The sequence below is a fragment of the Oratosquilla oratoria genome, chromosome 38 (genome assembly GCF_046742065.1).
Source record: "Oratosquilla oratoria isolate Oo_2021 chromosome 38, ASM4674206v1, whole genome shotgun sequence".
Taxonomy (NCBI): Eukaryota; Metazoa; Arthropoda; class Malacostraca; order Stomatopoda; family Squillidae; genus Oratosquilla; species Oratosquilla oratoria.
The window spans coordinates 2,300,548-2,325,863 of NC_134814.1; the positions used below are offsets into that span (position 1 = coordinate 2,300,548).

The window sequence follows — 25,316 nt, forward strand, 5'->3', positions numbered from 1 at the left end:
GGGATACTGGTCTATAATTTGTTGGATTTTCTTTATTTCCTCCCTTATATATTAGTACAATATTAGCATTCCTCCAGTCTTGTGGTACTTTTCCTTCTTTGAGTGAGAAGTCAATTATCTCGTGTATTTTGTCTGTGAGTTCGTCTATGCATTCTTTTGATATCCAATTCTCTATTTCGTCTGGCACATGTGACTTTCTGACATGAGTTTCTTTATTTGGTCCCTTATTTCTTTCTGTGTCACCATTATTTCTTCCATTTTAGGGGATCCTTCCTGGTTATTATCATCCCACAATTTTGAGCTTTCAATTGTAAAAACAGACTTAAAATGTCTGGTCATTACTTCAGGCATTTCTACATCTGTGTATTCTTAATTTCCTTCATGCAGTTTTATTATTTTGTGTTTGTCTTTTAGTTTGTTGTTTACATATCTGTAGAACAGTTTAGGTTGATCTTTGCATTTTTCTATTACATGTTTTTCATAGTTTCTCTTTTCCTCTCTTCATGTGTACATATTCATTTCTCAGTTTAATGTATATTTGCCATTTAGTCTCTTTTTTTGTCTCTTTTCCATCTTTTCCAAGCTTTGTCTCCTCTATCCTTAGCATCACTACACTTTTTATTATACCAACACTTCATGTACTCCCTTTTCTGTTTCTGCTTAGGCACATATTTGTCTGTTCCTTCTTTATATATTTCTTTGAAAATGTTCCATTTCTCTTCCATCTTTGTTTCATCATTTGCAAATTTTTCCCAACAGGCATTTTGAATTTTTTTTTTCTTCTAAAAGGTTGATCCCTGCATTCCTCCACCATGCCCCCCCATAGCCTCTCCCTTCTTCCCTGCACATTCCCACACATTCACCTCTTAGTCCGATGTACACTTGCCACTCCCTCGCCTTCCTGTCCCCTCTCCATCCCTTCCAGGCTCCATCCCCTCCATCCCCAGCCCCACTACATTTCCCATTGCACCAGCACCCCATGCACACCCGTTCCTGCTTCCTCCCTGGTACACACCTGTCCATTCCCTCAATACAACCTTCCCCCAATATGCTCCACCTCGTAGGCTGTTTGTGCAGTTTCTCATCACTATGATGGTGGATGGAGTATGTAAACTTTGTAAACTTTTGCAAAGTATCACACTGGTAAATTTCAAAACAACTCTGAAATAAACAAATTCCAACCACACTTATATTCCTGGCAACAATAAGGGGATAGTGTTAGTGTGTTTACTCTTGGCTGTCAAGGACATTACTGACTAATTATGCTATTCACTTTTAAAGTAGTGTATGTACTTCCTGGATACCCCCAACATGTAACATGTTTTACCTCTGTATGGATTCATCTCGTCTTAAGAATTAAGTTAATTCATATAAAGTGATATAAAGTGGAAATAAAGTGATTTTTAAACACTGGTCTCTACAATACTACAGCCAACTTCTGTAATGAACCACACATAACATCAAATGACAGGAGTATACCAGAACATACAAACTATGGGTGATAAAGAAAATTGAGAATATTTCTGGATTTAAATTAAAGAATGCATGAAAAGCAGGTGTCCTTTTTTTTGGGGGGGGGAATTTTTTGTTGTTGACCAGTGTAATTGTACAGATATCTCTTAATTCATAAGTGTATTAATTATAAATTAATTTATTGAATACATAAATGCATATTTTAAATGACACAAGGTTTTGATATGAATTAAAAAAATATCAATTATGCTGTTGTAGAATAATGCAAGTGAGAAAATATAAGATGTTGGTTTGCAGGACAGCCACACCACAGCACTGATTTTTCATTTATAAACAATTCTGTTCCATGTGTTACTACTCTCACACATAGCATAATTTCTCCTGCTTTCTAATACCACCTTTTTTTGTATGTCTTACTCTTTTCATTTTTGCACAAGAAGTTTTTGGCAAAAGGTAACAGCATTAATGTGCACAGGCATTGCAAGGGGAAGGTGCTTTGGGCAGGAAATTGGGCACTTCACTCTTTTGTATTATTCATATTTGGCAACTATCCAGTAGGGTGCAACACCATTTTCCACATTATAATTTCTGAATGCTAAGAAAATGGAAAAAACCTGTGAGAAATCATTTTTCATTAATTTTTATATATTTTTGTGAAGGGCACTCTTTCATCTACCCTATCTCCCAACTCCCTTACCATCCCTATTCTCCTCCTCACCTCCTCATTTCTCACTCTATCCATCCTAGTAACCCCTATCATACTTCTTAGACTTCTCAAACACATTCAAACTCCTTCTCCCTTATGTTTCATGTTTCTGCCCCAGACAGTGCTGTTGACACAATCACTCCTTCATACAACCTCCTCTCGGCATCCATTCCCAAATATACATAGCCCTTACTTAAGTTCAAGAGTGCCATCTGTAGCTTTTAACTATAGTGATCAGATCTTGCTTTTTTATGTCTTTTCTCCAAATAATTCACCTTAAATAAAATTCTAACTGCCCCTCAGAATCAGTGCCCCTATGGTGTAGACGAGACTGGGGATGATTACGGCTGTAATCTTTGCACTTGCCATAACCCATGTAACAATGTTTACTGCCCTCCTGGGGAAGAATGTGTTATCGATCTTGTTCCAAGTAACGAGATATTAGCCGATACTGAAATAGAAGCTGTGTGTAGAAAAGGTGAGTTAATGTTTTGTGAATTTTGTATTATTTCAAGCAACTTCATTATGTTGTCAGTGATTATGTTATTGAATTATGTGATATTTTTAACTATAGTTGATAGATAGTTTTAACTTATGCTGGTAAGAATGTGTGAATATGGATGCAATAGGTCCTGGAATATCTGGCTGGTTCATCAATTTTCTAAATCAAGGACTGAATAAATGGACCTTTAGAAAATATGAGGTATGTTCAATAAGTGATGAGAAAATTTCAGGAGAGACATTTACTTTTTTCATACATACATATACCAAGGCTTTTTCCCCCTTACAAGGGGGGTAGCCAAAAAGAAAAAGGCATAAAATCATTCCCACCCACTCCATCCCTGAATACACTCCACACCCCTCCACCCTCCCTCTCATCTTAGCACCTCCTGAATGACGGGTCATCCCTGCACCTTGTCCATTGCCCTGGGTCAGAAGCAGTGTCGCAAGATACAGCACATCCATAGCAAGGCCGCTTCATTAAATCGGCGACCCCCCCTCTCCGTCCCCCCATTGCATGAAATGAGAGGACGGGGAGAAATCCCTTCGGGCTGCGTCAAAATTTGCTCACACATACTACCTCACCCCCCATCCAAAACTATATCCTTGCAAAACTATATCCTTCAAAATAATGGCCTCTTGCATCTACACACTTCTATAGACATCTCTCCCAATCCTGAAAGATCTCTTCAAAGTCCTTCTTCAGTCATCCCTTATGGTAATTTTGCAATGCCTTGTTCAACTCCATGTTGACTAGATTCTGACTCCCCTGAGACTGTCTTTCATGTGTGGGAAGATGAAGAAGTCATAAAGGGCCAGATCAGGGCTGTAGGGTGGGTGTTGAAACACTCATTCCCCTGTTGGCCATCCACAAAGGATTACAAAGGTTAATAACAACAACAACAACAACAATAATAATAATAATAATAATAATAATAATAATAATAATAATAATAATAATAATAATAATAATAATAATAATAATAATAATAATAATAATAATAATAATAATAATAATTTTATTTGGCATTGAATCAGTATACATGAACTGCAGATAATAAAAAGAACACATAGTTCAAAATTACAATCACAATTGCTGAGGATAACACAAAAAAGCATGTAAGCATTGTGATCCTCAGAGCATAACAACAGGAGACCTTTTGGTCCATAACTAGGTCGGATGCAAAAAGAAAATTAATAATGATAAATAAATACATGAAATATAATGATATAAATAATAATAAATAAAATAAAATAAATAAATGCATATGTATAGTTAAATAATAAACAAACAGGTAAATAGTAAATAGTAATTGACATATATCTAATAATAAATGTGAATCAAGCAAATTATAATAAACAGACAAATGATAATAAAACAAATAATATAAAATAAGTGACAGTCATTATAGCATTTGATTTTGAGTGGAAATATGTCTTCACTCATAAAATAATGGACATTTGACAAAGAAGAAAAAGAAATGGTGTATTATCTGTGGCATGGGGCATTGCCCTGGTGGAACCACTACTCACCACTCACCACTGCACCAATGCTCTTCTTCCTCATCTTCTTCTTGAACCTTTGCAGAACTGTAAGGTAATACTCCTTATTGACGCTTTGATCCTCAGGAACCTATTCAACATGAATGAGTCCCTTGGAGTCAAAGAAAGGAATGACCATAGCCTTCTCTTTTAACCTGCTCATCTTTGCCTTCTTGGGCCTGGGGGATAATGTGTGCTTCCTCTGGGCACTCTAATATTTGCACTCATAGTCATAGGTGAACACCCAACTCTCATCATAAGTCACTACCTTATTCATGAAACCTGAATTAGCCGCTATCATATCAAGAATATCAGTGCAACATTCCATACTAAACTGCCTCTGGCCATCGAAGAGAATCTTTGGCATGAACTTGGCACAAACTTTGTGGAGCTTCAGATCTTCAGTCAGAACTGTATCCACTGTGCCAATGCTGATACCAACAGCTTCAGATATCATCCTCACAGTTATCCAACAGTTTTGCATCACTAACTTTCGCACTTCCTTAATGTTTTCCTCCTTATGTGCATTGGTCGGTGCTCCAAATCTGGTTTCATCCTCAACTTGTTCATTTCCTTCAAAAAATCTTTTAAACCACCTATAGAAACTTGCTTTACTCATCAGTTCATCCTCATAGACCTCCTCTAACATTCCATAAGCTTCTTTTTTGCTTTTCTTAAGTCTAACACAAAATTTTATGGCATAACATTGCTCCATGTTTCTTTGCATCTTGTCAAGTGTTGACAGACCAGCAAACCAGATCAAACTAGTTCCACAATGTACACCACTGCACTCAAACCTAAAAACATAGAAAGGTGCCAATTTGTCATTCTAAAGATAACATATATGTGTACTTCACAATGAAGTAGCTTTTTGGTTGAATATTTAATGCCTCTCCTGAAATTTTCTCATTACTTCATTGAACATACCTTGTATACATTATTTTGAATAGGTTTACTTTATCTTGATCAATCATAATCTAAGTTTTATTGTATTGAATAACAAAAATGTAGCCAATTTTAATTAGATCAAATTTCTTGAGGGTCTTACAAATTTTGCCTAAAACATTTGCATCACATTATTTGACAGGAAAAGTACTTTATTGCATTAAAGCAGTATGGCTTGTCTTCATAAATATTAAACTTGTAAAAATATTCTTACCAAAGTTTTTAATATATGGGAAAATAGTAAACTTATGTCTATATTGACAGTTGTTTAAGACATGCTGTAAGAGACCCTGGTATGAATAGGAATTTACTAACATATTGTAATGAATGTAATCTTAAACATTCAAATTTCTAACAGTTGATAAGCCAGGAACATGTCCAAGTGTGACTGTACAGTCCCAGAGATGTGAAACGGAGTGTACCAATGATGCCAGTTGTTCTGGAGATCATAAATGTTGCAACCATGGTTGTGGACATTCCTGTATGAGCCCTCTCACAAAGACTGAGCCAGGACATACGTCACCTCCCATCTCAGCCCGTCCTATTCGTAAGGATTTCCTCCTTTATGTATCATATTCAGTATATGACGAAATTTTTTCTATCCATTTTTCTATTGGTCGTGTTCAGAGCCCTTACATGCCTAAGTGCCACCACAGGGCAAAATGCCACCCCGGGATAAGTGCCGCCCCGGGGTAGAGTTCTCAGTGGTGCCTCCCCTCCCCCATCACCACTTCCCATCTCCACCATCCCTTACAGCCTGTTTTAGCTATTGGCTTGCGAAATAATGAAACAGATTTAAAAAAAAATGTATTTAATGTCCCTATTGCAGAAAGGATAAGGGGAACATTTCATATTCTGTTGATTCTAACATAAAATTCATATATTACAGTAAAATGTTCAAGGTTCCTTTAACTTTTTTTTATTATAATTATTTTGTCAGCTTTGTGGGCGGTATGTCCAAACTAGAATTGCCGCCCCCCTAAATATGCCACCCCTGGGCATATGCCCCCCCCTGCACCCCAGCATGTGAGGGCCCTAGTAATGTTCACTATACACACATGTATTTGTTTGTTTTTATTATCATCTTCCAGTTAGCAATTTTTTTCCACAGTTGCTAGTTATTTGAGAGCTTTGGGTCTTCTGCAACAGAGACCTGAGGCAATGGATTGACTGACTGATCAAAGCTAATGGAAAGATTGATCCAGGAAAGAATTAAAATTCACATCTTTCATCAAATCAACATAGATTAAAAAGCTACTCCACCATCACACATACATACATACATACATATACCAAAGGCTTTTTTCCCCCTTACACAGGAGGTAGCCAAAAAACAAAGGCATAGAAACCACTCCCACCCATTCCATCCCCTACATACTCCACTCCCCTCCACCCTCTTGGCACCTCCTGGATGACAGTTCATCCCTGCATCTTGTCCAATGTCCTGGGTCAGAAGCAGTGTCACAAGACACAGCAAATCCACAGCAAGGCCACTTCATTAAATTGGCAACCCCCCTCTCCGTCCCCATACATATACCAACAGTTTTTCCCCCATACAAGGGAGATAGCCAAAGTGAAAAGCATAAAACCCCTCCCACCCATTTCATCTCCACATACTCCACTCCCATTCACCACCCCTCCCTCCTTCTTTTCTTGGCTCCTCCTTGAGCTGTACTAAATAAACATCTTGTCAATTCACTGTGTATGCTTTGTCACTTAATTTCTGGAAGGCCAGATATGTACTGCGAATACCAGATTCAAATATTAGAAACTGATACAGAGTTCTCTGAAGGTCATGAGTGTGCCAAATTTTATATATTTCTTGTGCTTATGTATTTAAAAAGATGGAATTAACTTTAGTATTCCAGCAGGACTTAGATATAATCCATCCCAAGTAATGTAATAGTCCTAAGCTTTGGATCATATCTATGTTGTTCAGAATACAGCATTGTAGTTTGATTTTATCTTCCCACATTCAAAACATGCCCTTATCAACAGCATTTAGCATCAACTGATGTTTGTGTCTTTCCTTTAGATGTGGGTACACCACCTCGTGTGAGAGCAATGGAGCGTGATGTGAGATCTGAGGAGAATGATTTAACAAGCCTCAGCTGCAAGGTTCAGGGCACCCCTCATCCAAAACTCACCTGGTATCGTGGGAACTATGAGGTAAGATTTACATTATCTGTATTATTTTTCAGATGAGGGGAGTGGAGTGTGATGGGGATGGTATGAGTGGGAATGGTTTTTATGCCTTTGTTTGCAAGCATAGAAAATGGCTTCCCTCTTCACCCCCCCAAAAACATGGGAAGGCAGCCTACGGCTTCGGAGGAGACGAGCAATTCTCTCCCTCCTCCACGGCGTAGTAGACAGGAAGCCAAGTTGTCCTTTATTCCTTTAAACTTGGACGGTTAGCATAGATGGACATGCGCCTCAGGCCACCTCTAGCTACCGTTCCTGTACGAGCTTTTCCCGGATGAGGTCGCTTGCGGCTTGCCCTCGCCCATCCCAGAAACTCAACAGTCGCCAGGAAGGTGGTACAACGCCACTTCGAGTCATTCTCAGGCCAAGTTGTCCTCTTCCTTCAAACCAGGACGGCTAGCGTAGACGGACATGCGCGTCAAAGCCACCGCTAGCTACCGTTCCTGTATGACATTTTTCCCGGATGTGGTCGCTTGCGGCTGCCCCCGAAACTCGACGCCGGCACGGACAAAGGGGGGGGGGGGCAAAGAGCCCCTTAGTCTCTTCTACTCAGGAATCCCGCAGTACGCACAAAAGAGCCGGGTGATCAACGGTGACCTTTCCATGCCCTTTGCTCACAGGGACAGAGATCAGGGACGAGGTTGCAGACGCGGTATTTCTCGCTGACCGGATGCTACGTCGGCGGAGGACGCGGACAGTTGTCTCCCCCCTCCTAAGCGTAGTAAACGGAATGGTTGTACAATAGCCGCCCCCCGCGAACCCCCCCGGGTACGAGATTTTTCCCGGATGCGTCCGCCGGCCCCGCGACGCTGCCGGCGGCTCCGCCCCCCCACGGACAAAGGAGCCGAGTTCGGAGATTCGGAGCGCGTCGGCCTCTTCTCCTCCTCGGGTGGTCCCCACATTCACCTTCCACCCGTCGTCAGACGAGCCGGGTCATCGCCGGAACCCTTTCTATGCCCGGTGGGCAGGAAGCCCGAGATGTGCCCACGCGCGCGTTCGTCGTGGGTGACTCAGCTTCGTCCATTGGAGGCAGTCTCCCCTTGGCGTCTCCCGGACCATCCGCACCCAGGCGGGACTCATCAAGCGGACATTCCCCGGACCTCCTCCCCACTCTCTGTTCACTCGTCACTACGTTGAAGGAACAGATGGAGGCCCAACGGGAATTTTTCCGCGCTTCTCAAGCGCGGTTCGTGCACCGCACGGAAGCTCGTGAGGAGTCACCGCCCCCAAGGGCCCCCCTCGACCATCTTCCACTTGCTCGGCCCCCCTCTGTACCCATCAGTGACCGGGATGGTAGCGTGAGGTTCCTCTCTGCCCGTGCCGACCCCTCCTACGCCGACGACGATGTCCACAGCTCCGTAGGGGGGGGGGGGCACGCTCCCTTTCCCCTCCCGTTTCCCAGTCGGAATCCTCGATGGTGGTCCCACCTTCCTTCTCGGACGTCCTCGCGAGGGTTCGGAGGGCGAATCGACTGGGCCACCCGAAAGCAGAGGAAGCCACATTCGAGTCTGACATCTTCATGACGGCCAACTCTCAGAAAGCCCAGCCTCCTCCCCTCCACCTTCCATGGAGTACGCAGACGGCGAGAGCCATGGCCCAGGCCTCCGACGCTCTCGCAACAAGGACGACCGAGAAGACGCGTTGGCTTCCGGTCCCATTGGAACACCAGAAGCGCTTCTACACCCCATCGGGGTCAACCCTCGGAGCAGCCTCGATCCCGGCGAGGTTACCAGAGCTGGTTAGGCGGACGCCGAGTCGCTGCACAGGCGAAACGTCCTCCTCTCTGGCAGGGAAGTCAGCAACTACCTTCAATCACTGGCTCTGTCCCTGGCGGTGAACTCCTGGCTAGAACGCCTCCTTGCCTCGGCGTGGGAGTTCTTACCCGCACTACAACCCCAGGAAGAATGCGACCTCCAGGCTTTTTGGCAAGCGCGAGCAGAGCCCTGAAGCATCAGGTTTCCTGTCTCTCAACGTCCTGGGCCAACTTCGAGTCCCGCAGGAGAGACACCATCCTCGGGGAACCCCAGTGACCCCCTCCTCAGGGAGATTTATGCTCACCCACGCGCTGATTCCCCCGGATATGGTGGACTCCGAGATCCTAGACGCAAACATTATAGAGGCTCCGGACTCCTAGGAATTCGCCAGCCCCTCCGCACAAGATAGGGGGTTGCCTCTCCCTCTACTGGAGAGCATGGGAAGAGGCCGGGGCGGAAGACTGGACCTACTAAGTCATTAAGATGGGCTATTGTCTTCCCTTTTCCACTGTCCCAAACCTCTCCCTCTATCCCATCCAAGTCAGCAGCTTCCACCCGGACTCGGCTCGCGGGCGGGCCCTAGCGGAGGAATCCTCCGTTCTGCTCCAGACAGGAACTTTAGTGGAAGTCTCGACTCCGGACCCAGGGTTCTTCTCACGGCTATTCCTAGTAGAAAAGACAACAGGGGTGTGGAGACCAGTCATCTATTTGTCTCCACTCAACAAGTTCCTTTTCCCTGACGAAGTTCCGAATGGCCACCCCAGAGTCCGTAAGGGCGTCTATCAGGGAAGGGAACTTCATGGTGTGGCTGGACCTCCAAGATGCATTCCGCCCAGCTATGCCAAGAACACCTGAGAATGGTCCTAACCTTTGTCCTGAAATTGGGCACAGTAGTCAACCCGGAAAAGTCAGATTTCTTACCAGAACAGAGAGTCACGTACCTGGGTATGGTCCTGGACTCCTCCCTAATGGAATCCTTCCCAGTAGGAAAGGGGATCCCGAATCTCGCATCTCTAGTTGCACAGGCACTATCGACCAGGTTCCTGACGGCTACACAATGCCAAATCCTCCTGGGCCATATGGCCTCCATAGAGAAATTAATCCCCTGGAGTAGACAAAGAATGCGACCGCTACAGTGGCTCCTCAAGTCTCAGTGGGCCCCGCAAGAGGGAGAACCCCTACAACACATCTCCCTCACCGAAGAAGTCAAGGATTCTCTTCTCTGGTGGAAGGCCCATGCAACCTTCTCATGGGGATGCCCCTCGGCCCATCTCCCCCCGAAGTCCTCCTGTTCTCTGATGCCTCCAAGGAGGGTTGGGGAGCCCACCTCAACGACGATCACATCAGCGGTTCCTGGTCCACAGTCGAGCGGACAGCCCATATCAATTGGCTTGAGTTGAAAGCAGTACTCCTGGCTCTCCGTCACTTCAAGGATCAAGTCTCAGGAAAAGTAGTGGGCATAATGTCGGACAATTCCTTGGTAGTAGCCTACCTGAACGAGCAAGGGGGGCACAGTCTCCCAGGAACTATGCCTTCTGATGATGGACATCCTCAACCTAGCCAAGAATCTCCAGGTGTCACTCAAAGCCCGTTACATCCCGGGGAAGAGGAATGTCTGGGCGGACCACCTCGGCAGGAAGAATCAGATAATCAACACAGAATGGTCCCTCTATCGAGAGGTAGCGAACTTCATCCTCAGCAAATGGGGCTCCCCTCTAGTGGACCTTTTTGCAATGAGATGGAATCACCAACTCCCAATATATTTCAGCCCTTTCCTGGATCCTCTGACAGCAGGAGAAAACGCTCTTCTGCAAAGTTGGGACAACCTGGACTCCTACGCTTTCCCACCATTTCCCTTGCTCCAGAAGGTACTCCTCAGAGCAAGACACGCATCCTACCTTCGGATGACTTTGATCGCTCCTTGGTGGCCCGAAGCCCCATGGTTTCCGGACGCCCTCGAGCTAGCAGTAGAAGAGCCTCTGGCCCTTCAGGGAAGACCAGATCTTCTGTATCCACCCATCAACGGGCCTTGGCACAAGAACCCTTCAGCACTCAATCTTCACGCGTTCAGACTATAGTCCAGATCCTCCTAAAGAAGGGTTTTCCCAGAGAAGTGGTTGAGGACATGTCCGCTCCTATTTGCTCTTCCTCAGCTAACCTTTATCAAGGGAAATGCGCCTTTGCAAAATGGTGCCACTCCAGGAAGTTAGTCCCAGTTCAAGCCACCATTCCTGAGATCGCCTCCTTCCACGTCCTCAGGAAGTCCAGGAAGATCTCCCTCTCGGCAGTACAAAGCTATAGGGCAGCTCTAAATCAGGTGTTTTCTCTGAAGGGCATGGTCCTAGCCCTTTCACAGGAAATTTCCATGCTCTTCAGGCACTTCACAGATCATGCCCCCCCCAGGGAAATCAGTTCTCCTCCGCGGGATGTGGCATTAGTCCTGAACTCTCTGAGGGGTCCCCCTTACGAACCTCTCCGAGAGGCACATCTGAAGGACCTCTCCTAGAGGACAGTTTTTTCTGCTAGCCCTGGCATCTTCCAAGAGAGTAGGGGAGTTACATGCCATCTCTTATAGAGTCGCCCATTCCAAAGGATGGAAAGAGGTCTCCTTCACTTTCATGCCTCAATTCATTGCCAAAACAAAGATCCTGCCAAATCCGACCCTAGATTCTGGTCCTTTAGTGTTCCATCCTTAGACGAATTTGCAGGGGGAGAATAGACTGAAACAGTTCTGTGCCCGGTACAAGCCATCCGGACCTACCTCAAGAGAACCGAACATCTTCGACCAGAATTAAAGTGGTTGTTCATCTCTACTAAAGGTAGCCCATCACTAAGAATTCTATTTCTTACTGGACAATGGAAGTCATCCGCAGAGCCTGCGACATGAACCACACAGATTGCCCATGACCTGAGGGCAGTAGGGACCTCCCTAGTCATCAGAAAGAATCGGTCAGTCAACCAGGTTCTTCAAGCAGGTATATGGAAGAGCCAGAATACGTTCACTTCCTTTTACCTCAAAGAAGTTATGCGGGAATCTTTAGGGAACTTATCTTTGGGCCCCATAGTGGCCGCCCAAGAAGTCCTGAAAATGATATACCCCTCCTCAAGAGCACACAGCCGACCCTGACAACTCATCCAGGTTCTGGCTCGGCAACTGCAGGGATAACTTTCTAAAATCCTTCTCATACTCTTACATTCCCTTACCTCACCCGCGGGCTCTCAAGCATTCCAAGGGAATCAATTCAAGCCCTTCAGTGGTACAAAAGTGATTATAACCTTTCTGTCTCCACTCCAGGGAACAGAAAGGGGTGCACTTCAAAGTGAGGGGAATGTATAGGGGTCTGGTCAACATAGTCTTAGCACACTAGATTTTCCTTACAGCGGTTTCCCAGGCTAGATAACAACTTCCTTCCCTCCTAAGTCCGAGTCTCCTAGTGTAAGGAGTACCGAAGAGTTTGTATTCTTCGGAACAAATGTAATTTTCGCAGGAAAATTAATTTTTCCCTGATACAAACCTGAGGTACTCCTTACCTTTAATGGCCCTCCTCAACCACCCCTCTAAACAGTTCCTTCTCCTTGCCTGACAACCTTGTGCTTAAATCATACCTGGCTCAGAGAATGGTTATAGTGTGCGAGACTTGTGGTGGAGGGCAAGGGCCCCCCCCCCCTTGCCCCAATGGGGCCCCTTACTGAGGATAAGCGTTGCCCAGACCCACAGAGTGAGGATTTTAATTTCGCAGTAGAAATATTCGCGCTACGCGAGAGTATCCTAGTGTAAGGAGTACCTCAGGTTTGTATCAGGGAAAAATTAATTTTCCTGCGAAAATTACATTTTTGGCTACCTCCCTTATAAGGGGGAAAAAAAGCCTTTGGTATGTATGTATGTATTTGTCAGATATTGCATTTAGAGTTATGTGTTTCTTCACTTTTCTCAACAACATTTATATCCAGAAGGTGGTATTACAAACAAGGTTGTCAGAGAGTCATGTCCGTGGTACCCATTTTCAAACCATGTGAACTTCCTGACATCCTATAACCAAGTCTTGGAAGTTAGCAGGAAAAGAAAAGACTAAATATATTTGGATTATGAAAGATACAGCTGAAGATGAATGTGCAAAGACACAAGAACTCAAAAAGGATAGTTATGGAAGAGATCTGAAAAAGAATAGCTTCCCACACTGAGTGGTGGATATCTGGAACAAATTGGATGAGGCAACAGTGTGTGCAAATACTATTCAAGAATTTAAGAACAAACTTGATGCTGAAAGATACAAAGATGGGTCACTACAAGCATAGCTCCCTTACTGTATAATACAACTAGGGGGAAAAAATTAAGTGAGGACAGAAGAAAAACAGCATTTTTTTTTTTTTTTTTTTTTTTTTTTTTGAGTGAGAAAATTATTTTGAAAAAAGGCAGAAGGGCAATATTGCACAGGAAAAAGAAGTAGCTTTTGTCAGACCAGCAAACTACAAAAAATATATATATACGGTATATATATATATCCCTTGGGGAAGAGAGAGAAGATAAAATGGATGGTAGGGTGATGATTGTTGTGAGAAATGACAATGCTGGAAAAGTAGAAAATATCTTATGGTGCCATATGCCCCCAAGAAACAGCTTGGAATGACCCTGACATAACTTTCCTCCTAAAATATGGTATATAAGGTAAGTTCATGGTATATAGATATATATTAAAGTAAAAATATAGTCTTTGTTGGAGATTTTGCAGTGAGATCAACTGGGATGAGTGGAAAGCAAGTGGCAATGCAGATATCTGGGGAAATGCCCTCTTAAATATAGTGATGGAGAATACAGTGGGTAAGGGCGGTGACTTGGGCAAGAGATCACACTCCCACATGGCTGGATATGCTACTTACTAAAGAGCTGAAAATTAAGAATTTGTCGAATAAGATCATGAGTGGTTTACAAATTTCATTTTTAGCTTATTTTAAAATCCTTGGGAAAACCTTATCTGATTCTGGCATTGTATCTATTATTAATTTATTGACCTAATGTGCAATTTCAACTTCCATAATAGAAAAGTTAACTATTATTTTATCATTACTACCAATATTATTCTGAAAGCTACTATTGTCTTCATTTGTATAGACAAATATGAAATATTCATTTAAGATACAGACTATTTGTATTTACCTAGTTGCTGTCATTCATATGGTCTCCATTTTGTTATATGAGAGGACCAATGTTAGAAGTAATTACTATCTTAATATTTACATAGATGTAAAAAAAATTTGGATTCAACTTACAAGAGTGAGCTATATATTCCTCAAACCCATTCTTGTTCTTTCTTGTGAGTTTCTTTGCTGCACATCAATATATCTCAAAAAATATTATCAACAAAGGCAAAGGTGAGCCTAAACAGGGTCGTCAACATTAGTTGAAACACAGGGAACCAATCAGGTTTGTCACTGGCCAAGCAGGTTTGAGCATCGCTACATGTGGCAGAGGTCAAGGTGATGCCAGTTCAAACCCTTCTACCAGTGAGTTGGACCAAGGGCATGGTTCATTAAATTCCATGCTACAGAGTCCTCTGTAAAGGACACTGTCCTAGTCTTTTGATAGGGGGGAATTTGCGACATTAAATCGAATCAATCAAGTTGAAACATAAGGAAAGAAACTGGTCCACAGAGTAAATGAGTTACCATAAGATAAAAAGGCAATGTCATCCCCCATGGAGATAAACTAGTCCTGGAGTGAGCTTAAATTATGTTTCCATGATTCCAGGTTCAGACAGACGGAACCCGTTTCCGCACACTTCATAACGGAACACTTCAGATCGTAAATACAGAGCGTGGAGATTCTGGTGTTTATCGCTGTGTTGCATCCAATGGTATTGGTAATCCAGCTGAAGACTCTGTCCATTTGCATATAACAGGTAAGTCTCCTAAATGTTCCAAATACATAGTTACCCTGATATTGTATCAGTGCTCGTTCTTCATATACATTTTAAAAGTGCTGATGGTGCAAGATTAAAAGGCAAATGTCAGAGAGTGAATCAAAAGAAATTTTACAGACTCTTTGTCGTAGTGTTGTTCTCCAACTGCTTCAAGATCTACCCTCTGTGGAATTACTCTGGATACAGATTTCTTAAACAGAGTTACAAGACCAGCTTCCTAAGGGTACTGGGATCTACATTTCTAGTTATCTAAACTTTTAGAATAAATTTCTTAGCTGTCAATTTAGAAAACTTTCTCATAGTAAATAAAGTCTTTCATCAAATTTGGGGGATGATAAACTGGTTATAGAGTTTGTGAAAAGCAGAAAGAAGAAAATGTTCAATCATTACCCTAGAGCAATCACAGTTATGAAACATACCCCCATGAGCATTCCTTTATCCCATTCTGTCACATTCCTTGATGACTGGTGCACCATCAGATATTTTGCCTAAGTCATCTAAACAGCTTCTCTCAAGTCCAATAGTTATTTCAGCAATACCACAGGAAGATTAATTCCATTCAGCTGTAGTAGCAGGTAAGTCATACCAAGAAAAGAAATATAAAATGTCCAAAACCTTTGTAGGGATCACTCTTTCCATGTGAATGAAACTCTTCATGGAATGATTCAGCTAGCTACCTAGAAGAAGTACTTGATCAGTTATCTCAAGGTGCTCACTATGAAAAAACTTTATTTAAATTCCTCTACCTTTCCATATATACAGGATCTACAATATGATTCATGGGTGTTTGGTTGCACACACTCTCTGCATGGGTGAAGTCATATGGGTCACTGTCTTGTATTTAAAATGTTGTTAAGTAATTTTGCCAAAATTAATTGCATGTTCTGAATGTCACAGGGTGCTTTTTTTACTTTCGTATGTATAATTGGTTTCACATTTTACTGTAGCAACTTTATTTGTTCTATACTAATATTCAAATTAATATAGGAGCCTTTTTTAAGCATGAGTAATGCATCAGGGATAACCACTGGTTTCATAAATTACTGTAGAAATCTTATTTGGTTCAAACTGATATCAATATTAATATTTAAACTTTGTAGCATGAATAATTCATTTGGTGTAAGCATTAATTGATATTTTGTTTCAGTGAATGACCATCTTTTTCCCTTCTACCCTTCTTTAGTGACAAGCATACACCTGCCATGATTAATCATTTATTGTGCATGTGCATGATCAGACCCAACACCAAGGACTGCTGTCATGGTTCCTGGTTGGGAAGATGACCCTGTGGTTACTCTTGGGAGTCGGACAATTCTTCGATGCAGGGTGGTAGGATGGCCAAGGCCATCAGTGGCATGGTGGCGTGGAAGCAGAATGTTGCCCCTTTCTTCAGAAAAATTCGAACAAAAGCGAGATCACAGTCTACTCATCCGTATAGTAACTTTACGCGACCTGGGCCCATACACTTGTCAGGCATACAATGGAAGAGGTCGTGCCACATCCTTGAAAGTTATTCTCCGTGGCATTGGTCCCATCCATAAGACTCTTCCTGGAGACCCCGAGTTTGCACAGTTCCTTGTCAGTCCCCCCACACCACCACCCACTACAACCACTCCGCCCCCTTCCACTCGCTTCCCACATGTGAAGCCACCTAATCGCCCATATTGGCCTTCCTACCACACTCGCCCAAGAACTACTACCTCTACCACCACAAGCACAACAACAATGTATATAGGTGAGAATTGAAACAGTGTTTACCCAAACTAAAGATCAGGTTATTGACAAGTTACAGAGGGCAGTCAATATATGTGAAGTAACACTCGGTAATAATGTAGTATTTTGTCTGAAATAACCAGTATTTATGTCCTTGCAGACAATTTCACACCAAAGAAGAGTAATAGAGGTGGGAAAGGAGAAATTTAAGGGTAACAGAATGGAGAGATAGTAGAAATGAAAAAATATAAGATTATTTATTTATTTTTATTTATTTATTTTATTTTTTTTTTTTTTTTTTTTTTTTTTTTTCTAGTCCATCATAAAAGAATGCTGTTTGATTCTGGTCTGTAATGATGTCACTGAACCCTAAAAAAATTGGTACATAAAACTTATATATTTAATAGCCTATATAGGGATAACAGGAATAAAGGAAATTTAGAAATCATGCATTCATATACATACCAAAATACCTTTCCCCCCAGGTGTCTTTTGCAAGAGAGACCGGGAGCAGTGGATTTAATGATTAATTGCCTTTTCCCCCATATAAAAGGGTGGCCAGGTCAAAGCAAACATCCACTATACACCCATCCAAAAACCCATTCATCACCCCTCCCATCTTAACACCTTGTGAATTAAGGGTCATCCCTGTCTCCCACCACACCCCTTGGGTCCAGGGAAAAGCAGCAAGATACAGCACTTCCGCAGCAGAGCTCAACGACCAGAGCCGAGTTACCCCCACTCCTTTATTCTATGGTGTCCCTCCCCCATCCATTTACAACCATTCTCAATTTATGACCGTCTTTTGTACTCCGCCTTCCTTGCTCAACAGCCATATAACAGAATGTCTATTTATCAAGAAAACTTTTATGCAAATACCAAGGGCCCACCCTCCCTCCCGCCCATTTCATTCCTATCCACCACCTTTGTTTACCTCACATCTCAGTTCCTTATGGATGAAGGATCATCCCATTTCCTGCCCACTGCCTGGGTCAGAAGCAATGCAGTAAGACACAGTTCATCCACAGTAAGGCTTCTTCACTTACACTGCAACCCCCCTCTCTATCCTCTCTTTTTCAGTTGCCTTATAATTCTCCTCTCCCATAACAGTCATTTTCCTGGCCAACCCCTTTCAAGAGGGAAAAAGGCCACTGGCATAAACAAAATACTTCTACAATATATAAATTTTGTGGATGTGAAATTTGTGTATGATAAAATCTAAATGAAAATAATTTATTCTGGATAAAGGTAACAGTGATAGTAATTCTTATAACACAGGTTGTACATAGCATCCCACCCATGCATGGACAGCACACTACTAGGTCCATTATTGAAATAAATATGATCTTTTACTTGGATGAAATGAACTACATATGAAAAGCTCATATCCCTTTAATTAACAAACTTACATAAATATTGTGCTTTTAAAGTTATCTAGGGCTGAGATGTTGATAATCTTTGCATTGCTTTTTCCTAACCTTAGTATTTACCTAGTTGTATTATATTTACCTAGTTGTATTTTACAGGAGGGGGAGCTACGCTTGTGGTGTCCCGCCTTTGTATCTCACAGTGTCTAGTTTGCTCTTAAATTCATGAATGGTTTTTGCACACATTTTTTCATCCAGTTTGTTCCAAGTGTCCACCACTCTATGTGGAAAGTTGTTTTTCTTCAGATCTCTTCTATAACAATGTTTTTTTATTTTCTTTCCATGTCCTCTTGTAATTCTCTTGTCCCAGTTTAACAAGTCCTCTCTATCGAGTGAGAGCTATGCCCGAAGTGACCCGTCTTCATATCTTTCAGCATCTAGTTTGTTTTTAAATTCTTGTATAGTTTTTGCACACACTGTTGCCTCATCTAATTTGTTCCAGATATCTGTCACTCTGTGTGGGAAACTACTCTTTTTCAGATCTCCTCTATAACTATCCTGTTTAAGTTTCTTTTCATTACCTCTTGTTTTTCTATTATCCCACTGTAATAAATCTTCTCTGTTGAGGACTTCCATCCCTTTCATAATTCTGTAAATGGGCAGTAGATCTCCTCTTTCTCTTCTTTGTTCCAGGGTTGGTAGTTCCAGTTTGGAAAACCTTTGTTCATGTATCAATTTATAGAGTGTTGGTGCAATCTTTGTCATTGCTCTTTGGATTCTTTCTAATTTCTTTATATTCTTTTTTGTACTGAGTGTCCATAGTGTTGCAGCACACTCCAATCTTGGTCTTATGAGTGTGACTATTATTTTCTTTACCATTTCCTCATCCAAGTAGTCAAAGGCCACTGTCATTGCTCTTAGTAAATTGAAGGTTTCTCCGACTATTTTGTTGATATGTCCCTATCCGAGCTAACTTTTTTTACTTCCTTTGTACCAATTTTATATTGCCCTGATATTCAATTTTTACTTTTTTGAAACTCCATTATACTACATTTCTTGATGTTGAAGTTCACTTCCCACTTTTGACTTCATTCCCAAACTTTATCCAGGTCTCTCTGTAGTGATTTGCGGTCTTCTGCTGGACTTACTTTCTTTAGTAGTTTTGCATCATCTGCAAAGAAGTTTATATAACATTCCACACCTTCATCCATGTCATTTATATATATGGTAAACATTATCAGAGCCAATACAGAATCTTGTAGGACTCCACTTATCATTTCTTCCTAGGTCGAGTATTTGTCTCTAAGTACCTCCCAAATTTTTCTCGCATTCAAGAAATCTTCTATCCATTTCAATAACTTTCCTTGTACACCACCTATTATTTTGATTTTTCTTAGTAGCTTTTTGTGTGGTACTTTGCCAAATGCTTTTTGTAAATCTAGGAAAGCACAATCAGCCCATCCTCCCTTTCTTGTATTATTTCTATTAGCCTCGAGTAAAAGCAAATCAAATTAGTGGCACATGATCTTCCGTATCTAAAGCCAAATTGTTTTGGATTCAGTTTAGTATTTTCTTCCAGATGTTTAATCCATCTACTTTTGATAACTTTTTCACATATTTTTGCTATTGTGCTTGTAAGGGAGACCAGTCTATAGTTTGTTGGGTTTTCCTTTCCCCCCCCCTCCTTCATTTATTGGTACAATATTTGCATTTTTCCAATCTTGTGGTACCTTTCCTTCTTTGAGTGAGTGATCAATTAACATATATATTTTAACTGTTCATCTGTACATTCTTTTAGTATCCAATTTGCAATTCCATCCAGACCATGTGATTTTATAACATCAAGGTTTATTATTTGGTTCCTTATTTCCTTCTGTGTCACAGTTATTTCTTTCATTGGGGGGATCTTTCTCTCTGTCCTTCATCCCAATTTTGTGTACTTTCAATTGTGAATACAGATTTAAAATGTTTGTTCATAATATCAGCCATTTCTACATCTTATATTCATCCTTCCCTTGACGCAGTTCCACTATTTCTTATTTATCTTTTAGTTTACCATTCACGTACCTGCAGAATAGTTTAGTGAAACTGATGTAGAAGTTCATATTAATGCTTTGATGTCTATTGTACAAATGTCAGAATCTAGAATGTCTGAATTTAGGTCAGAAATTGAAGTTGATAATGAGATGAAGGTTTTTGTGTAATACAATTTTACAAGGGTAGCCAAATGAGAAAAAAGATTGTCCTGGTGAAATTGTAGAATACTGGAATTAGAGATGAATTGTGTGTTATAGATGGGCTGGTGTTGAAAGATAAGAAGATTCTTGTTCCTAGAAACCGTAAACAAGAAATGCTTGGGAAAATTCATGTAGGTCACTTAGGTATGGAAAAGTGTAAAGGACAGGCCTGAAAGGACTTGTTTTTGCCACATATGAGCCAGTATTTATAAGAAATGATACAAACTTGTAGTGTTTGTCTTACATACAAGCATAAACAACAAAATTAACCTTTAAAACCTCTACCAGTTGGTACTGAACCCTAGTGTTGTAGCTACAGATTTGTTTGAACTGAAAAGAAAACACCATCTTGTTTGTGTTGATGCATATTCAAATTTTCCAGAAGTTGTAGTATTGAGTAATCAAATAAGTAATACTGTAATCAATTGTCTGAAAGGTATTTTTGCTAGACAAGGGATATTGAATGATGTTTATGGTGACAATGGTCTTGGTCATCTAAGTGAGGAATTTAAAAGAATTTTTGTAAATTGTGAATTTAAATGTGTAACCTTGAATCCAAAATATCCACAATCGAATGGTTTAGCCCAGAGGACAGTGCACACTGTGAAAAACAAATTTAAGAAATGTGATGAGTCAGGAGAGGATAGAGTTATGGGATTATTGGTATACAGAGATACGCCCATAGAAAGTGGTTTAACACCAGCAGAAGTGTTAGGAAAGTTAGATCAAACTTTCCAAATCTTTTAACCAAAACTGAAAACAGTTCTTATGTTATTGCAGAGAAGTGTAAACAGAAAATTAAACAGACACTTTTTCATGGTTAGAAGGCAAAGATTTTGCCAGAACAAGAGGAAGGTAGTTCAGTGAGAATTTGCAGTGATGTAAAATTCAGAATGGAAAGCTAAGAGAGTAGTATTTATCTAGTTGTTTTATACAGGAAGGGGAGCTATGCTTGTAGTGACCTGTCTTTGTATCTCACATTTAGTTTGTTCTTAAATTTATGTATGGTGTTTGTGTTCATCCAATTTGTTCCAGACATCTACCACTCTATGTGGATTTATATATATATATATATATATATATATATATATATATATATATATATATATATATATATATATATATATATATATATATATATCTTCTATAACTATCCTTTGTGAGTCTATTTTCATGTCCCCTTGTTTTCCTTCTATCCCAATTTAGTAAGTCTTCTCTGTCAAGGACTTCCATGCCTTTCATGATTCTGTAAATGGCCAAAAGATCACCTCTTTCTCTTCTTTGTTCCAGGGTTGGTAGTTCCAGTTTAGCCAATCTTTGCTTATATGTCAGTTTTGAAAGTGTAGGGGCCATCTTTGTTGTTGCTCTTTGGATTCTTTCTATTTTCCTTAAATTCCTTTTTGTACTGGGTGTCCATAGTGTCGCTGTGTACTCCAATCTTGGTCTTATCAATGTGACTAGTATTTTATTTACCATTATCTCATCCAAGTAACTAAAAGCCACTTTTATTGATCTTAATAAATTGTAGGTTTCTCCAACTATTTTGTCTGGGATGTTCCCTACCCACAATGCATCTGTAAACATGGAGCATGGAGAAGTGTTGGAATAAAGTGTATTTACCTAATTTACCTAAACTGTGTTACATACATACATACATATACCAAGGCCCTTTCCCCCTTACAAGGGAGGTAGCCAAAAAGGGAAAGGCATAAAATCATTTCCACCCATTCCATCCCTGAATACACTCCACATCCCTCCCATCTGAGCACCCCCTGGATGACGGGTCATCCCTGCACCTTGTCCACTGCCCTGGGTCAGAAGCAGTGTCGCAAGACACAGCACATCCACAGCAAGGCCGCTTCATCAAATCGGTGCCCCCCCCCTCTCCGTCCCCCCATTGCATAAAATGAGAGGACGGGGAAAAATCCCTTCGGGCTGCGTCAAATTTTGCTCACACATACCACCTCACCCCCCACCCATTCCACCTCATGCAAGCACAACATCATCCATATACAACCCTTCTCCACTCACTGTGTTAGTTACATTTTTTACCAGTATAAGAACATTACAATGTATGTGTTTTGAAACTTCTTACCAAGTGTTTGAAACACCTTTAATTCTATAAGTTATATATTTCAAGGTATAACTTATTTTTTATAGATTTTGTAATTGTACTATTACATAAGAGTATTTCATATTTATAGACATATCATTTAGCCCTTTATTTAAGATATTATCATCAGTTATTAAATTTTGAAAACCATTAAAATATTTTAATATATTACTACTGTCTCTAAACCAGGTGCAGCTTTTACTGTGACAACTTTTTCTACAAAAATCTCATGAGGAACTATTTTCTAATGCATGTTAATTCTGGATCATCCATACAGTTCCACCTCGGGCCAACATTATTCTCAATACAACTGTATATACACCAAACTCAAACATTAGTGTTTCCTGTGAAGTGAGTGGCCTCCCAGTTCCTCAAGTGTCGTGGTACCGTGACAACCAACAGCTACAAAATTCACTTAAATATCAGATTCTAGGTAAGTATACAGTTATCATGAGTGACATGTGACTAGTATTTTTTTTATATATGTCATAAAGGGTGATTACAAGGGATGGAGTTGTGGGATGGGAACCACTATTGTTTTCCTTCTGTGAGGAGTCAATCCATGATTTCAATTTTCCATTCCCTTTACAAGGGAGGAAAAGTCATTGGCACATATTCTCTCATCTAATTATCTTTGTAATTCTAAAGGAATTGTCCATATATTGTCATATGTACCAGTACTATTTACACTACAATTTACTTTTGGTCATATTCCTGCAGATGACAATACCCTCATCATCACAAATACAAAAGATGAGGATACAGGCATGTATAAATGTGAAGCAGTAAATGAGTATGGAAGAGCCAGTAGTGGAAAACTCATCACCATTGAAGGTAAAGGCTCATTTCAATTTCCATATCAGTTTACAAATGTATAGAAAAGAAATTTATATTTTCATCTAATAACTATAATCTTTCTAACCTGGTGAAATATCTCTGTTACAGGTATTTATGTACATCCAAGTTGTACTGACAACCCCTACTTTGCTAACTGCAAGCTTATAGTTCGTGCTAAGTATTGCAATAACAGATACTATGCACGGTTTTGTTGTCACTCCTGCACAGTTGCAGGTCAATTACCTCCTGATGGACCACATTTATGAGGTACTCTCAGGGTATTTACCACAGAAACATGACTTAATGCTTTTTAATAATTAACTGTTGATTGTAATGTGTATCAGAGTTAACTGTGATGGTTAAGATGGAAGGAAACATAAGCAAACATTGCTTGTATAAAACCTAGAAGCCCAGTACAATAACCAGTGTCAGATTTGTTCATGAAAGGATAACTTTATATTGAAATAAAATTAAGGTAGTATTAACTGAAGAACTTAAATTGCTGTGGAAGAAAGGCTATCTCAAATCTTTTTAGTTATTTAAACCTTTGTAGATCCTAGGACATTAGATGTTAATATAGACCTTGAGTACAGATTAATTTTCTTTTTTTGTAATAACTTATTTGTCAAACTTAATGATAAGACTAAGTATACTCATCACTTTTCAAATGTGCTGACATGAATTGATACAACAAATGTATACTGTCCTCATAGTTGAAGACCTGAAAGGAAGTTACAAAGAAACAATTGTGTTCAATATTCCAATTCCTCAGGACTTTATGGTGCCAAAAGGTACATACTAATGCATTAACGATAAAAGTAAAGTGTGATCATATCATATATACCGGTATATATATAAGAAGTTGCAAATCTGCATAAATAACTGTGGATATGTTATGCACAACTGTTTTCTATCTGCTGTGTTCTTAGTTAATAAATATTGCAATTTTTTTTTTAATTTGATAAAAAAACAAAAATCACAAATGTGAACCTGTTTAGTGAAGCATAGAAAAAGTTAGGAATGAGACAAGTATATTCCAGATCTGAATGATAGATTTTCAGCTCCATGGAATTCTGATGATATGATTCTATGTATCTGCAGAACAGCAACTAAATCTTACCTCTGGGTATACTAAAAGCCAATCTAAAATGAATATCATATTTAGAATTTCATATCGAAATTAAATAAAGTGATGTAAGTTTCACTCATAAGTATTAGTGATAAGAGAAATATGTTTGTATAAGAGGATGTATGTAAATGGTTGAAAATATGCTACTTCATATTGGTTTGGAAAGTTCTTTGTATTAGAAAAAAAAAGGCTTACTTTTTTCCATATGAAATGGGTTCTGTTTCCCTTATCATTAATACTGCAGAGAAAATTTTAAAGAGCTATTTCTTTAGGAGCAATGACTGTACCCTTGATCAACCAAACTTTCAGTGGCATATCATAAAGATAGACAAGCTTATGCTTTTTGCAAGAATTTTTGAAAATTGAAGGCTGTTTTTTTTCATAGCTGTACATAAAATCTTTAGACTGACTAAGTCTAACTCTATGACCTGCAAGATTTAGACATTAAAGACATGAAGTATTATTAGGTCCACAATATTCCTGTTTTGATACATTGGTATGTACTACTAAAATGCTTAGAAAGAATGTGTTTTCCAATTCATTTGGTGTGTCTGTGTTATTATGTGTAGATTCTCAAATGCATGATTGAAACTGACACTGCCACTTTAGCAAAGGATATGATTCATGACGGTAACATGAAGAGGTTCATTATAAATTCCAATGGAGGAATTATCTATTTCCTTTCAGATTGGTCAATAGTCATGCTATCCTTTGTGGCACAGTAAAATGTAAGAAAAAATGTAAATGTTAAACAATCTGTGATGGCAGTTATGGAAAAATAAACTTTTTAGTATTATGTAGTTGCTTCTTTCAAATAGCCTTAACTCGTAAACTAAACTGCAGTCAGTACCTTGTAAGAGGGCTGGCCAGGTCAAAGCA

General features: G+C 40.2%; 2 protein-coding genes across 7 annotated transcripts in view; one reads left to right on the plus strand and one right to left on the minus strand.

The window, feature by feature from the left end:
* The window catches only part of Ppn (proteoglycan-like sulfated glycoprotein papilin), a 228,928-nt gene extending 203,695 nt beyond the window's left edge, over window positions 1-25,233 (plus strand). For 3 of the 4 annotated variants that reach the window (XM_076175936.1, XM_076175937.1, XM_076175938.1), the window contains 8 exons: window positions 2,483-2,657; window positions 5,526-5,714; window positions 7,203-7,336; window positions 14,870-15,020; window positions 16,279-16,776; window positions 22,749-22,904; window positions 23,192-23,305; window positions 23,417-25,233. In XM_076175936.1, the coding sequence (XP_076032051.1) occupies window positions 2,483-2,657; window positions 5,526-5,714; window positions 7,203-7,336; window positions 14,870-15,020; window positions 16,279-16,776; window positions 22,749-22,904; window positions 23,192-23,305; window positions 23,417-23,574 (1,575 nt within the window). In that variant the 3' untranslated portion in view covers window positions 23,575-25,233. The remainder of the gene's footprint in view (window positions 1-2,482; window positions 2,658-5,525; window positions 5,715-7,202; window positions 7,337-14,869; window positions 15,021-16,278; window positions 16,777-22,748; window positions 22,905-23,191; window positions 23,306-23,416) is intronic. The other variant, XM_076175939.1, reaches the window with a different exon arrangement.
* The window catches only part of LOC143019944 (uncharacterized), an 82,324-nt gene that overhangs the window by 49,200 nt on the left and 7,808 nt on the right, over window positions 1-25,316 (minus strand). The window contains exon 2 of one of the 3 annotated variants that reach the window (XR_012965865.1): window positions 22,743-22,873. The exons of 1 other annotated variant lie outside the window; for it this stretch is intronic. The gene's annotated coding sequence lies outside the window, so the exon portion shown is untranslated. Of the gene's footprint in view, window positions 1-22,742; window positions 22,874-25,316 lie in introns of those variants that run through there. One more of the 3 variants, XR_012965864.1, reaches the window with a different exon arrangement.